At 31.4% G+C, this 16,993-nt stretch overlaps 1 protein-coding gene across 2 annotated transcripts in view; it reads right to left on the bottom strand.

Annotated features, from left to right (window-relative positions):
- The window catches only part of Myb (proto-oncogene like protein Myb), a 209,577-nt gene that overhangs the window by 182,775 nt on the left and 9,809 nt on the right, over positions 1-16,993 (bottom strand). For both annotated transcript variants that reach the window (XM_085943337.1, XM_085943339.1), the window contains exon 2: positions 10,817-10,921. In XM_085943337.1, coding sequence (XP_085799463.1) covers positions 10,817-10,921 — 105 coding nt within the window. The remainder of the gene's footprint in view (positions 1-10,816; positions 10,922-16,993) is intronic.

Raw genomic sequence — 16,993 nt, 5'->3', positions numbered from 1 at the left:
ATCGATTAAACACTGGAATTTTTTTGTATCTTTGAAAAGCTCTGAGTGCCACCGAAATGACATGATTTATAATGATTCCATTTGATATAAATGGACTGATTGGCATTTAAATTCAGCTCTGGCAATAGGTATCAACAACAAGGATATTTGAAGACAAGTAAATAATATAATGTTATGTACAATATTGTTGTTTCAACCAACACCAAAGAGGGCACGCTAAAAACAAATATCTACATCGCGCCCATAAATCTGTGCGTTTATAATTTTAGAGCGGCAATTTCCTCAAAGGTTGTTAAAACACTACCATTGTTTTATAATGTTTACACGAAATATATATTTTTAAGCCCCAAGGTGGGAATAAATCTCATAATTAAAGACCGGATCTTTCGAGTCTTTAACCGTCAACCCATAAAAAAACACATTAAAATGGTGGACGAATCCAATATCCTAAGGAGACTTTTGCCCAAATGATTCTTAGTATGGATTTCTACAATTAGTCAGTTGTTTTTTCTGGCAGCTCAGGTGCGATGGTAATTATTGTAATTAAGATAATCGTCTTGCCAATATTTTAACGCGACGTGCGGGCGACTCACACGAATTCAAATTCGCAAACTGTAATTAAAAAGGTCGCATTACAAAATTTATGGTTTGTTTTATTGCAGGTAAGTAATGGTAAACCATTTTTATAAAATGCGTGTAGAATATGTTTTTTCATAATTAAATATCGAATAGCTTTTGCGTACCTACCACTAATATAAATACAAATATTGAAAGATTTTGTCCGCTGACCCGTTTTATGTTCTAAGTGTATCATATTGATACCTATTAGTATTACCAAGCAACAATACCGTACCTACATATCGATAAAAAAGTCACATACCTACTTGTTTATTTCTTTAGATATTTAAGTATTTTGAGGATGCTCTGCCCAAACTGGTCTATTTGATTATAAACTATTGACATTGAAGAATTTCATCAAATCGATCGTAAGAAATTTCATCTTCAAAATACCAGTGGCGTACATCTGTAGATGCGAAACATCCCTGAAAATATTCGTTTGAACCTACTATTATAATATTATGTATTGCGTAAGCCGTAATTGCATTCTTCTAAAGGTTTTGCAATATAATATTGCTTCAGATTTTCACTTAGTCATTGTATTACGTTAATATTTATTGTTGTTTAATTTAATAAAACGCATTTTTTTGTGGTACTTATTCCACTTTTAATCAATAAATTAGGACCGGTTTCGTTCGCATCAGAGGACATTTTCAACTGAACAAGGGAAGATTCAGTTGAAAATGTCCCTCTGAGGCGGACGAAACCGGTCCTAATTTATTGATTAAAAGTGGAATAAGTACTACAAAAAAAATGGAGCAATTGTCGAAAACTACCCAATCAAGACTCGTAACTGGACAAAATCTAACATTCGAATGAAATTTTCAAAATGGCGTCCTATGGTAGTTCGTAGTTCCATTTTTGGCCATTCTACAGGTAAGTTTGTAGGTGTGTAACGTTAAAAAAAGTCCCGCTGTCCCATTTAATACTTCAGATTTTCACTTAGTGATTGTATTACGTTAATATTTATTGTTGTTTAATTAAAAAAACGCATTTTTTTTTAGTACTTATTCCACTTTTAATCAATAAATTAGGACCGGTTTCGTTCGCATCAGAGGGACATTTTCAACCGAACAAGGGAAGATTCAGTTGAAAATGTCCCTCTGAGGCGGAAGAAACCGGTCCTAATTTGTTGATTAAAAGTGGAATAAGTACTACAAAAAAATGGAGCCATTGTCGAAAACTACCCAATCAAGACTAGTAACTGGACAAAATCTGACATTCGAATGAAATTTTCAAAATGGCGTCCTATGGTAATTCGTAGTTCCATTTTTGGCCATTCTACAGGTAAGTTTGTAGGTGTGTAACGTTAAAAAAAGTCCCGCCGTTCCATTTAATACATTGTACGCTAAAGGCGCGCCGATTAGGCGGCCATTCGACATAATTAGCATTATATTTAAATGTTGTTATTAAAAAGTAATTATCTGATATATGATTATATTATGTATTTGATTTAAATACTTACATATTATAAAGTGTAAAGAACTATTCATCACATAAAACGACTGGTACCTAGATAAATATTTCATTAAAACACTTTATAATATGTACTTTCGTACTTTTTCCACATTTATTCCATAATGTTGATATTCAACCGATTTTATCCTAATGGACATTTTCAATTGAATAACAGTACAAAATATAGGTAGGTACATATTATTGCATATAAAGTCAATTAAGTATAGAGGACGTGGGAGTCGATTGTTTACTTGAACTAACTTGTTGGTGATATTTGTCCTTATTTATTAAATGACTGATTTATATACATTAAGAAATAGCGTAACTTCAAAACTGTGAAAAATTTGCTGTGTTTAAAATTCACCTGCCGTAGGTGTATGTATCAAAAAAGGTTCCCGACCAATGACAAAAACTTGAAGACGATTTTATTGCTTTCGTTGCATGATACGTACAAGAAGTTCACAACTTAAAAATGAATTATTTTCCATACGATAGTATGTATCATCATCAGCTGTAGTATATACCAATATTGTATATAAATTTATGTTTACATTTTAGATATAATAGTGCAACCATCTATAATACCGTGGATTTACAAGAATAAAATTACAAAGCAAAGGATAATCTTAAAAAAATAACAATGCCAATGTGCTTTTAAAATAATATGAACGGCAGGTTTACATAGGTCGTAAGTGCATTTGCTAGTCACGCAGCCTTCGCTATCGAGGCTTGATAATTATATATTATATACTTACACAATATTATATATGTGACATATTATAATATTTAGGAATATTATATTTCATCCATTGTTGTTATTTTTAAGTTAATAAGTCAAAAGAATAATATCAACTAAGATTTAATAACAATAAACAAAAATGCAAAATGTACAAAGTGTTTAAAAGTACCTTATATACCTTCTAGAGGAAAGTGGTATAATGGTCCCTATATCTAACGGGTACGAGTGGCAAAAATATTAATCAATAAATTCTAATTGATTTATGTTTTGTACTAGGTATTCTATTAGTCATTATTTACGACCCGGCTTATGCCTTTTGGCTTCTTCGTGCACTATGCGCACTCACCGATCGTAAATGCACATTGACATAATAAAAGATTGTTAAAACCTTCTTACCTATTAGTAAAGGATCAAGTAAAAAACAAATTTTGATTATCTGAAGTGTTTGTGAAAACTCGTAATGAATATATTACATACTATTAATACATTCAATATGTAAGCCCGTTAAATCGTCATTTCCCGCAAACAATGGAACCAGCTAATGTGAAATATCACGAAATATACCTACTCACTAAATAAAAACAAATAAACAATTTTAAGCTATAATCCATAATCGTCAAAACTGAGTGATCTCGGATTTTAAGAAAATACGTAGATCAGTTAACAAACGCGCAGGTTAAGTTTTTTTTGTTTTTTCTACCATATTACTATAACATCAAATTATTGTTTCATGTGTGAACTCCCAGATTGGATAAAGCAATGAACTATTAGAACCAAGGTCAACTTGTTAAGGCAAATGGTAGGCACTGCAACTGTGTTATACCTATTTATATCTAATATTTTCTTGATAAAATAATTTATTATCAATGGTATTAGGTACTATATATACACAATGTATCAATGTCGACTAATTATGATTTATTATTTTGATAACTTCCGAAATAAATAATTATATCGGGTTTATATATTTCATTGAAATAATACTATGATATATAATTTATAGTATTAGGGAGTAGCAATTAACAGAAAACGCATGTACTTACATATTTTGCATGATGAATATAAAGTGTTTGAAAATGGCCTATAAAATGTCAAAAAAAACATTACAACATCAGTACCTATATATTAAAATTGAATATCTCAATATGTCCAACCACTTGCTTGAAACACAAAAGTACGATTTGAAGTATATTTCGTACGAAACTTTTTCTAAAGGGTTTCATTAACCACGTAGGTCCGATATTCCCCATTTTACCTATCCATAAATCCATATAATATAATAATATGTTTTCATATTATATATTTTCGTAGTATCAACATAATATACGAAATCATTCAGAATTGGTACAATTTTAATAATACACTAGCTGTCAGGTCCTTCTCATTATGGGAGCAAGTGTGATTTGTTATTTGATAGTGAAAATAAAAGTAGTTTAGTAGAAATTTTAAACATTGATTTCAATAATAGGTATATAAGTGGAATATTATTAAATATTATAGATATTACTATTTACAACTAATTCTTCCACTCTATACGTAAGCGCTTCATTAATTTCTCTAAGTAGTATAGTATATCTACTAATAGCAGCGTTTCTATATAATTAAGTATCGATAAAGTCTCTTGCACATATTATCAATATCATTTATTTCATATTTCATTGTACCTACTACATCGTACAACTTATTTTTCTGAAAAACATAGGTTCCATAAATTATTAACGCATTTTTTAATTAAAAAATGTTGTAATATTCGAGTCCGTCCCAAAAAAAAAAGGACTCCAGATGTCCGGTGTCTACTCATAATATATTATTAAAATTTTGTAACATTCATTCTTCCAACTGCTTGAATGGTCCGAAAACATCTATCTGTCTCTAAAGATGATGCGACTCCTTATCAAGATGGCTTTATATTCTGTTAGCCGAAATTATTACTAACTGATTATAAAATGAAATCACAGAAATATAGTCAGTCTTCCTGTACTGTCCGGCAGTGGCGAAGGGTGACTTTTGGAAAGAGGTAGGCTGTGGAGATCTGATAAAAAGAGCACACTTGTCAGGTATACTTACGAGAATAGTACGATATTTACTACTAATGAATAGGTACACACTAGTAAATGACAACGACACACTAATTCAATGAAACTTCAAAAACTCATTGACGACATAAAAATGAGCGATGTGTTTAAATTACGTATTTTTAACATTAATTATACATTAATTTAACATTAATTTAATTTTCAAAACATGTACCTATACCCATCAAAAATCATTAGATAAAATTTATTTTTATTTATAAAAACAATCTATAAGTACTTACTTATTTATTAATATTCGATTAAACGCCGTTGAAATTATTTTTTTAATTATCTAATTATTAATGATTTTGGACAAAGTGCGCAGTCGTGACAACATTGTTATGCGCGAATGTTTTAGGCTCTGCGATAGGAGCTTACCTTATTTCGTACAAATCAGCAGACTTGCTGATGTTACGAGACGTAAAGTCCATACGAAGAAAATTCAGAATTATTTCACACATAATCGGAGATTTATTTACGTCGAGACGTCGCGGCGTTTATTATTTATTTACGGCGCGCTGTGGTATATTTTTTAATACCTTTGCAGTTGTTTTGTAAACTGTGTAATACTGTCATATATTCCTACATATACGACATCTCTCGTTGGCAAAATAAATTATTTTTATATAACATAAAATAATGAAGTGATAAAGTATGTAAATATGTCAATATGAAATTTAAAAAAAAAATCTTAAGAAGGTAGGCTTTAAATAATCACCTAGTATGGAGTCTTCGCAACTGCTGTCCAGTGTATGGCTGAAACTCCGCTGGGGAAAGCATATGTATTGCAAGACTTCATGATGTACTCCACGATCTGAATCGTACTACACTTGCAAAGTCGGTTTAAATCCCCAGCTACGACAACCACATTTAGAATGATCATATCCTTACTCGGTTCAAACACGCGTTTTGGTAGAAGCATAAATACAAGAAGCTTGTCCAACGGATCCACAATTAGAAGTAAATTCCTCAGGTCTGATACTAGCCAATCATCCACCTACTCACTCTCAGTCTGAAGAAGATCATCCCTCTCTTACAAATGAGAATTTCTCGACTGGAAACGTTGGTGGAGACATTATGTCAGTTTTGTGTTATTTTTACCACGTTTTTCTTAGCTCGTATTCTTGTTTGTCCGGTGGTTATTTATCCAGTACAAATCTTGCAATCGATTTTTAACTAACTTTCCGACTAGCTAGACATTTGAAACTTTTAGAATATATCAGAACACGATGCCATTCTTTTAATACTTTTAGTCATCTTTAAGTAGAATTGAATTCATTTTCAGTTAATTCTGTTTTGTATGAATAGTTATTTCGGAAGAAATCCGTAATCCAATCCACTATTATTGTTTGCTAAGGAGGTGGTCTAGCAACTAAATTAATAATATATACGTTACTATGGAAATCAAAATGACATTTCAGTATCCTATATTTGTTCGTTTGTTGCAAAATAGCAAAAAAATGATTTGTTGACAATTGCCTTATTAATTGTCCTAAATTATTAATACATAGAATTGTCAAGTTTATATGATTCAACAGAAAATTTTAAAACGTGGTATATAAAAAGTTCTTTTTATCTTTTAATTATTTCCTATATTATCATAATGTGCATTATATTTGCTGGAAATATCCTTGACAGCTATGGAAGCGCCGTAGAGAATAGGATCTCACTAATGAAACTAAAAAAAAAACAATATACACTAACAAGACTTTTTTGATTTTACAGATCAGGGAAATTGAAAATGAACGAATACTTCGCTGAGTATGAAACGGTGGTTACAGATCGTCAATTGGAAATCAGTCACTAGGAGCTTTTAACAAATTGTAATTATTATTGAATAAATTATTTTAAAAATATTTAATTAGCATTCAAGTCAAATTAAATGTCCATAGGTACTTGATTCACTGATATTGACTATACATGCGACTATTGGTGAATAAGCATTACAGCAGTGTCGAATCGGACCTTGAAACGCCACGAGTTTACAAGTCCGCGGAAATAAAATTTATTGCGGCATCTATAAAACTCACGATTTGTATAATATACACTCTAGCGAAGGGTGGAGGTAGGCTATTAAGATACGCCATAAATAGTGCACACTTTATTAGTCATACGTATTTGTTTTTATTGAACTAAGACCACAATTTACAGATGGTGTTGGTTAGTTTTTAAAAATCAATTAAACCCTGCTTAATCCAAACCATAATACATAGTTTTGGTATATTTTGGGCAATACGACAAAATTGTGCAGACTTTTTCATTCATTCTTATTTGTTTTCGTTGGATTAAGAATATATATTACACGTATTATTTATTGTTGGTTCATTTTTTTAATTTCATTAAACCCTGCCTAACCAAACTATAATAGATAAAAAATATTATTCCATCTATAAAATATCCAAACTTATGTATGACTTAATTGCATAATTTTAGATATTTTATAGATAGATGAGTATTTTTTGACTATTATCTAATATCTATTATGGCTTGGTTTTCGCAAGGTTTAATTGAATTTTAAAAACTAACCATCACCATCTGTAAACTGTAGTCTTATTTCAATTAAAACAAATACGTACGACTGAACAAGTTTAATATGCACTAATTATGGCGGATCTTAACAGCCTACTTTCACCCTTCACCACTGGTATTCACGTCAAAATAAAATATAAGAATTATATGAAAATGATTAAATTAATTACTTACTTAGTAAATTATTACAGATATATTAAGTAATAAAAATATTATATTTAAACAAAATATACAATAGTGAATTTTAATGAAATTTTTGGCTGAAAATATTGAACGTTATGAGTTGAGGCAATTTCCACCTTTCTACTGACATTGAAGTATCCTCAAGAGTCAAGATGATAAAGTTGAAGAGTTGCGGTTGGCTCGAGTCGGTGTGTGCGAGGCCGCTTAGCCTGTGAATACCCACGTTAATAGAGTTGATGGTCCGTTGATTGGTAAATATTATCAGACAGACACCTATTGTTACATTATTTCGAAAGATTTAGAATGCGAAAAAAAAAAATAACCAAATTGCAAAACATTATTGATAGCGATCATTTATCTCGGTATACCAACCAATTTGTTCCTGTCAATCTTGAAAATAATTAATCTTTTTTTAAAGTTTTTTTCACTCATATATTATATTGACGAAAACAAAGTACCTCACTGCCTATACAATCATCTTACATTGGGATTTAAATGAGCTTCGTTATACATATTATTATTGTAGATAAAGAACGTACTCGCTAAACGGCTAAACTGTGGTTTAATTAACGTGTTACTGTTTTTTCGTTTTGTTAATTATTTATTTTTGTTCCGAGTGATTAGGGAAGCGTATGTTGAGAAACGCTGGTATACAGTGGAGCTTGAGTAGGACTCGTTATCTGAAGGGTTAGTGACATTTTCTCAGTCATAAAACGAGTTGTAAACAATTAAAAGAGATGGAAAGAGTCGTCTGACAGGTGACAGAAAGGGATGACAATAAACAAACATGGTAGGTAGGTACCTACTGATACAGAAATAACTTGTGTTTGATCTAATAATAACCACGCGAGATAATAAACACATAGTAAATAAGTATATACTACGTGAACAATAAGAACCCAAGTGAAGTTAATACAGCTACCACAGAACAGTATTAATACAATTCTGTGTTCCCTGATAGCTACAATAGTAGAATTACCCATAGTGGCCGTGCGGTAACGTGATTTATATATTTTATAGATATTTAAAAAAAAAATCATAAAAAAGTTTTACTAATAAATATACGAGTAGACATACCAACTTACTTCTATATAATATTAAAAAATAATGATGATTTAACCATCCATGCGAAAACGGAAACGACGAAATTCATGCATAAATGACAAATCGCATTGTATAAAAAATAGCAGGCAAATCTTTTTCAAGAATAATCATTCCGTTTAGTATAAATAATATACAATTGCATAGGTTGGTCCTTAGGATCGGGCAATTAAAAATAAAAATATTCAATCAACAAACCTTATGAAATTAATTAATTATCGGCAGTCATTCAAATATAATAACTGTTTGTTATTTTGCCTCAAACATAATCTCTAAAAATGGGAAAACGTTCAGTTATGGAAAATATAATATTCTATTCTCTATATATGAAAGAAGAGTGGTTTAAATGCTTCCATGATCTCTTTGAGAATTTTGAAAACAAGGAACAAAATATTCAAAGAATAAAAGATATGCCTTCGGCTAGAAATACGATGAAAGACAGAATATCAATAACTCAATTATGATTTTTAAGCTACCTATTTTAATAGAATTCTTAAAAAGTATTTTTTTAGACAACTATAAAAAACTTTTTTATTTCGACATAAAAACTGCTTGGTGCGTCAGACAGTCGAAAAATATTATTTGGGAAATTTTGACAAGCAAACGTAAAACGGTTCGCCAACCTTGGTTTATATTATTGCACGGCCAACGAAACTCCACTTCCGCGTCCCAACTTTTGCTGCACTCGGGGCGGCTGCCCAGCTCGCGCACCCTTGTTACGCCACTGGTTTTTACGCAATGGTTTTAGTTTCTACGATATTTGTAGCAAGATATAAAATATATTATATTACAAAATAGAGGTATTTAAAAATCATGCGTATCTAAGGGTGTTTGATATTTTTTAACAATCCTTCACAATAGGTCCTTAAATCCCACGGCACCTTTCCGATTTAAGCCGTTTACCCTGAATTTATAGTTTCCTTATTGGCGAGAAAAATAATATCCCAGGAAGGATTATATGTAATATTATGAGTTATTGTGGACCAAAGCAGGGTAGGTACTTATCTATTTATTAACTTGAAAAAAATACATTAACATAAATCGTTCAACGCCTAACGGTGAGAAATGTAGATGATCAATGTAGGTATGTATGAAATAAGTATATACCTACGCGTATGCCGTATATTTTACCACGTTTTTATTAGCTCGTATTCTTGTTTGTCCCGTACAGATTTTTTCTTGTTTGTCCAAGATTTTTAACTAACTTCCCGACTAGCTAGATTTGAAACTTTTAGAATATATCAGAACACGACGACAATGCATTCTTTTTAACACTTTTGGCCATCTTTAAGCAGAATTGAATTCATTTTCAGTTAATTCTGTTTTGTTTGTTTCGGAAGAAATTGGTTGCTAAGTGGGTCCTAGCAACTAAATTATTAATATTTACGTGCGTTACTATGGAAATCAATATGAAATGTCAAAATGACATTTCAGTATTCTATAATATTTTTCAGTATTTCTATCAAGTACAAAAAAAGTATTTATTAATACACAGAATAATTGTCAAGTTTATATGATTCGACAGAAAATTTAAAAACGTGGTATATAAAAAGTTATTTTATTCTTGTAATTATTATGTATAAGCTATATTATAAACGGACACGGTTAGACTTCGACACTTATTTACTTAATCATAATGTTCAAAAACATATGCGTTTTCAGTCTATGGATGGCCTCAGGGAACACAAGCCCCAAATACTTAACGGGTGTGGAGTAACAGGCAATTGATCTCGAGTGTGGGAGAATATGAGATAAACTTAAACACGCGTCAAGAATACGTCATTCTAAGCTTGTCTTTCGTTCTGACAACTGCTTTCGGTTTATGTAGGTACTGACGCTCATTCAATATTGGTGTATTTACTGTATTTGAAGGTTGCAACACACACTATTGCACGTCTATAATGTGTGTTTCATTTTTGTAGGACACTCACACATTCAAAACCCTTCTTCAAAATTTCGCAGCTATCGGTGCCATTAATGCATTATTTATTATTTATCTGAAAAACGGCTGACGAACTCATTGGTAGACTTACCATAAGTATTAGGTAGTAATCAGTCAACACATAATATAGAGATAATATTTAATTTGAGGCAACAAGAAAATTGTACGTACACTGTTTTGGGCTGCTGCACGTGTTTGATGGTGGCGTTCTGGAATTCCTCCATCGCCTTCAGCTTGTCCATCTTGTGTTGAAGGTAGGACCTTGAGAACTGCTCCCTGAAAACGTTTTGACTTAATTAATAAAAAAATCAGCATCATTTCTCTGGCATATAGTACTTTTATTAGAGGTAATCAATTCTTCCAAAAGAAATACAAAAATAATCGATTCATGCACTTGATTATCAAACGTACGAGTGGGTCATCAATCCTTTCGCAAGATACGACGGTACACACTTGAAATTAACAGTGGAAGAAAGTTTTATATAATTGAAAAACGATCCTGTGTAGAAAGCCTCATTTTATGAGTAGAGTTGTCAGAATTTGGATTTTGGTGTAGGATGTAGTAGCAAAGGGTGGAGGTGGTGTTAAGATGCGCTATAAATAATGCACTTTAAACTTTGTTGGTCATACGTATTTGTTTTTATTGAACTAATACTACAATTCACAGATGGTGTTGGTTAGTTTTTAAAAATCAATTAAACCCTGCCTAAACCAAACCATAATAGTTTTGGTATACTTTGGGCGATACGACAAAATTGTACACACTTTTTCATTCATAATTTGTTGTTTTCGTTGGATTATGATGCATATTACACACATTGTTTGTTCATTTTTTTTTTGCCCTGCCTAATCCAAACTATAATAGATAAATAAATAGTATTCTATCTATAAACTATCCAAAGTTATGTTAGTTATGTATGATTCAATTGCATAATTTTAGATATTTTACGAGTATTGGTTGAGCAAGTGGCAAACAAATACGTATGCGATAGTGCCCATAGAACGCGTCGAGCGGGCGAAGTCGGTGTATGAAGCGTTTATTCATAACCATAATCACACGTCTCTTGCCGCGCATTACCCTTCACCTATGTAATAAGCGGCCCAAGCAGCACAAAATAATTATTATTACAGCGTCTCTCATAACAAAGCAATAAAAATATTATATTATTTCGGGGCTTGTAATTAATATTTACGACGACATTATTCAACCAGCGAAATATAGAACACGGAATAAAATTAAACAAAGAGATCTCAGTTATTAAATAATTGCTTCTCGCCCGTCGATCGACAACGCCTCGAGCAGCGTGATTTTGGTAGTCGTGTTCAATGAATGGAGTTCTTTCTATTTTCATTAAATCGTATCGCCGAGAAGCGAAAAACGGTGACTCATGCGGCAGGCGGGGCACAAGGCATCGTCAAGTCCAGTGTGCGCTGGCGTATTTGATTACGTTGTATTTTCGATGATTTACGCGCCACTTGTAGAAATTTTGCGCGAGCGCCGCACTCGCTGCGTCAATGGGCTTTATGCCTATGAGTGACAAAGTTTAGTGTGCAGTCTTTATGGCCGATCTTAACAGACTACCCCTACCCTTCGCCACTGGTGGGATGAATATCTGTTTTGGAATAAGGTTAATAAAACTAATTTAGAGCCGCATTTTGATATATTTTTTATCTCAAAATCAATTGAATACGCGGCACACATGGACGTCTCGAATACGACAGGTTTTTCACTGACACAATATGGCATGCTTAGCGTGCCTCTGAATACCGAAAGGAGGGATGCTGTCCGACGTCAAATCTTCCGAGTCACGAATCACGGCCATCAGCGACGAGATCCTGACGAATATGAATCTGCATATTATGTAAAAATACAAAAGGAGCTATCTCAAAATAACACTAGCATAAACAATAATTAAATATATTTATACTCTATCTAATATGTAGGTAGGGAATCATAATTGTTCAAGGATGCGACCAGTTATAAAATGTAATAATGGTTATTCGTGCAATTCATAATAATTGCTGTAAGCTCTTATGCCAAGTTTAGCGCACCTGACAACGCGTAGAATTCGCACGGACAGGTGGAACGAGCGAAGAAATGACCGACTCGTTTGGCGCGCAAATTTCCCGCCATAATAAGCTAGTGTTTCCGTAAGAAAAAAAACATGCTAAAGGGATACATGATAATAATGCCAAAGGTGAACCTTTCAATGATGATAATTGTTTGTTAAATTGTGGGAATTCATTTATAAAACTGTGAAGTTCATGCTTGCGAATGAGATAATTATAAAGACTAATAATTTTATTATTTAATGCAGGGTAAGAGAAAAATTTATAATGATGCGGTAAAAGGTTAATTTATTGGCAGCTGGTGAGTTTATAAAATGATTAGACCTGTGTTTTTTTTTCAAACTATGATCATAATTAAATTTACAAACAATTATTATCATATAATATTTTCTGTGATTCCCTCAAATAAGAGCTAACAATACCAGACACCCATTTCGAAAAAAAATATCAATAAGGTGGTGGGTATAACAAAATCTAACAGGTGACTGTTACTGAATACCTCATTTACTCCACCAACGATTTGTAACCTTTCGTCAATTCAACCGGGGACCTCCGAATTTTTTCGGGTACATACTACATACCCGGACACTCCACACTTGAGTCTATCAATGAACACTAAACTTGACCTATAACTATGGGTGCATCCACAAGTGGTTATCGAATACGAGTAGCCTAATGATTATAATTATTAGGATCGCTAGTGTCTGAAGACCGACTGAGGAAAAACGAGTACCTCCAGGTGGAGTTGCCATCGTTTACTATACCAATCAGTGGTGTAATGGGGTTTAAGCGCACTCCAAAACTTCTTCAATCGTTTCTCATCAATATTATGTTACACACAATAATTCATTTTGATTCGAGTAAACATAGAAGATTATTTCGTTAGCACTTGGGAAAAATCGAGACCTTAAATATGCATGTGTATTTCATATCCAGTAAAATCGACATACAGAACCAATATAAGCGATTAGTCAGCTCAATTCCGAAATGATTATGAGAAAATATATTGCATTTAGTACCTAAGAGCGGTGATATTTGAAATCTCCGGAATCGAAATATTGAAGAATGAGCTTTTGGCAATGAGTTCTAAGCAGTTGTTTTCTTAGTATTATGAAGGCTATAGATGGGTAGTCGATATAAATATTTTAAAAATCAAGTTAGGTACATAATATACATTTTCATTTTTTTATAAAAATCAATGTTTTTTTAATTTAAAAAATATTATCTACTTACGTTAAAACTTAAAATTTTTGCGATATCGTTTTGTGATCTTATTAGAGAACTTATCAAACTACATTTTAATGATTAAAACAGATGGTTGGAGCGGACCCCTTTTGTGTTGCTCCGCTCCCGGATCTAATAGGTACTTGCTCCAGCTCCGCTCCGGGTAAAAAAATAGCTACATACCTATAGGTACAATACCTACAGGTACAAATGTTAAAAAATTAAAAAATAAGTATTTTTGAAATAATGTTTGTTATTCGTCCTTTTCATTGTTAATTCTATTAAACAAAATTGTCGAGACCAAACCGTCTTTCATTATGTGCCTCTTCTATCAAACAAAGTAAGGTTATTTGCCGTATTTCAGATAATACCAATGTTGCAAAGTGTCAAAAATAATATTTTCATTGGATTTTAGGACGAAAATTTAATAATAAAAAAAAACATCCGGGGCAGTGGAGCAATACAATTTTTCGGTGCTCCAGCTCCGATCCTGTCCGGGTAAAAACCCATTGCTTCACTGCTCCGTGCTCTGCTTCGAGCTCCGCTCCAATGCTCTGGATTAAAATATTCATAACATTAATTATGATGTAAGTACCAATAAAAATCTATTTTTTACCCGAAAAAAATGTAGGTAGGTACCTACATTGATTATTTAAAATAACAAAAATATCAATAAAATGGCTTAAGGGGGAAGGTGTTCCATGTCAGCTATTTTCTGGTATTTTCAGAGGTTAAGCCTGAATAGTACGTAAGATTTGTAGAAAAACTATTTATATCATTATGAAGCTTATTCATCGTCAAATATTTATGTAAAACATTTGATAACTACATAAAGTATTTTTATGACGTAAAATAATATTCTTTGAAACCGTGAAACGTGATAATTGAGAACGAAGCCATATTTTTGTGACATTAATAGGCTGTGATGATGACAAATTTTTCCCTTAATTATTATCTCAAACGATTTATTATAGATAGTTGTAATGTTATAAAACATAATGTAGTAAAATATATTCAGTATAATTATAATATTTGCAGTTTCTATTGGTTCTAAATCTAATGGAAGCGAGTGGACATTTTGTTATTTAAATATGCTACAATTATAGACATACGAAATAATATAAAGCTACGTATCAGAAGGTTTATCATTAATCATTGAATAAATGATGAAATATCTTGTTAGTTATAAATTTATAATACTAAATAGAGACCTTTTTAAAACAACTGTTTCCACGAAATATTCGACCATCTTGATATCCGCCAGACCCACCTGCGAATTGGTGTATGATGTATGGAATCTTTAGCTGGTATTATTTTAACTTTATATGACCAAAAAAATACGCCAACACACAAGTATTGTACAAAAATATGTTTATAAAAGTGAATGCTACAAATTGAACACAAAAATAGGCGAAACAAACACAAATTCGAACATATTATTCAAAAGGAAAACATATTTTGACATTTGAGGACAAAACAAAAAAAAATCTGAAGAAATTTGTATTTGCGTCAATTCTACGTTATGTCATACTAAATCATACATTATAATTTTTAACACTGTTGCAATCTATTTTGCCTAATATTGCAACATAGCAATCAGTTTTCTGTCCCTTTCTATAACTATCTCCCTCTACATTCAAAATAATTATGATTGTAGTAGGTATGTATTTTATAAATTGTGATAGATTTTATTTTATTTCAGTGACATATATCGGGTCGTCCAGTATTGCCATATCTACTAAAATATTATTGAATTGATATTTTAGTAAATAAGAGAATGAAGTTTTTCACCATTTGTATCTACTATTAGTTTTACTATTTTTATTTAATAAATAATACACATGAGGTTTTACGAATTTCACATTTGTTATTAAACATACTTACATAATTTAGAACACCCCAAACACATCGCGAAGTAAAAATATCTATATTTTTTACTTAGCCAAAATTATGAATCAACATAGGTTAGGTACCTACTGATGTTTATATTACAGAAAATTTAACTTTTACTAAATTATGAATTTGCGAGATTATAATAATACAGATGATTTTAAAGAATACTTTCATCAAATAACATAATAATGGATGCCTGTACTTACATAATATTTTCCAATGTAATTTTTTTTTTAAAAACTAACTTTAATTTCGAAAGTTTAGCCTGGCAATACTATGAACGTCATTTATTTCAGCGGGAATGCGAAATTTTCATCCTCGGTTTTTGACATAGGTACCTAACAATATTATCACAATTATTTATATCGATTGTACTTACAAAAAATGCCACGAACTCACTATCCGATGGCTGGAAGTTCCAAAAAAAGACGTAGGAGAAAAGATGGAAATATTAATACATTAAAAACACAAAGGTTTGAAATTATTATTTTATAATTTGACATAATTATACATAGTTGAAAAAACCACATTTCACAGAAAATTTTGGTTCACAATATTTATTTATCTTGCAAAAGGAAGTTTTGCGTATTACTTATTAATACACACAATTAAGTATAATGATCATTTGTACTTATATTATTTTTATATTATGTTTGTGCCATGTCTTATTCGAAATTAGTGTGTCTGTGACAAAAATTATAATCTGGTACAATAATTAATAGCAGCTATACATTTTGTTTTCTGTTAACTATCTACTAAACTAATATTTTTGAATGTATTATAGTATTGATATATTGCCGAAGACTATGCCTGAGCATGGAAATCCTCAAAGCATACTACCTGAACCAGAATTTCATCCCACATTTGAACACGAACACGAAGAATTTATTATAGAAAATGAAATTGAAGATTCAAGCCCTAAATTCCGTGTAGAAGGCCGTAGAATTATAGACTTTTCATATTTTTTCCAACAACTTCAATTAATTAGCCACCATGATTCTCCATTTAATTGTAATTTATCACATTTAGAAATTTTTGGGGAAAATCGGGATAACTTTAGTAGTACATTTTTTATTCAATGTAAACTTTGTGGTAAAAAATTAAAATTATATACCACTGAAATGAACAAAAACAAAATGAATCTGTGTGACGCATTTGTAT

The sequence above is a fragment of the Rhyacophila brunnea genome, unplaced genomic scaffold, assembly GCF_057557595.1.
Source record: "Rhyacophila brunnea isolate RB1 unplaced genomic scaffold, BYU_Rbru_1.0 scaffold_15, whole genome shotgun sequence".
Taxonomy (NCBI): domain Eukaryota; kingdom Metazoa; phylum Arthropoda; class Insecta; order Trichoptera; family Rhyacophilidae; genus Rhyacophila; species Rhyacophila brunnea.
This window is presented reverse-complemented; position numbering and strand designations above follow the sequence as displayed.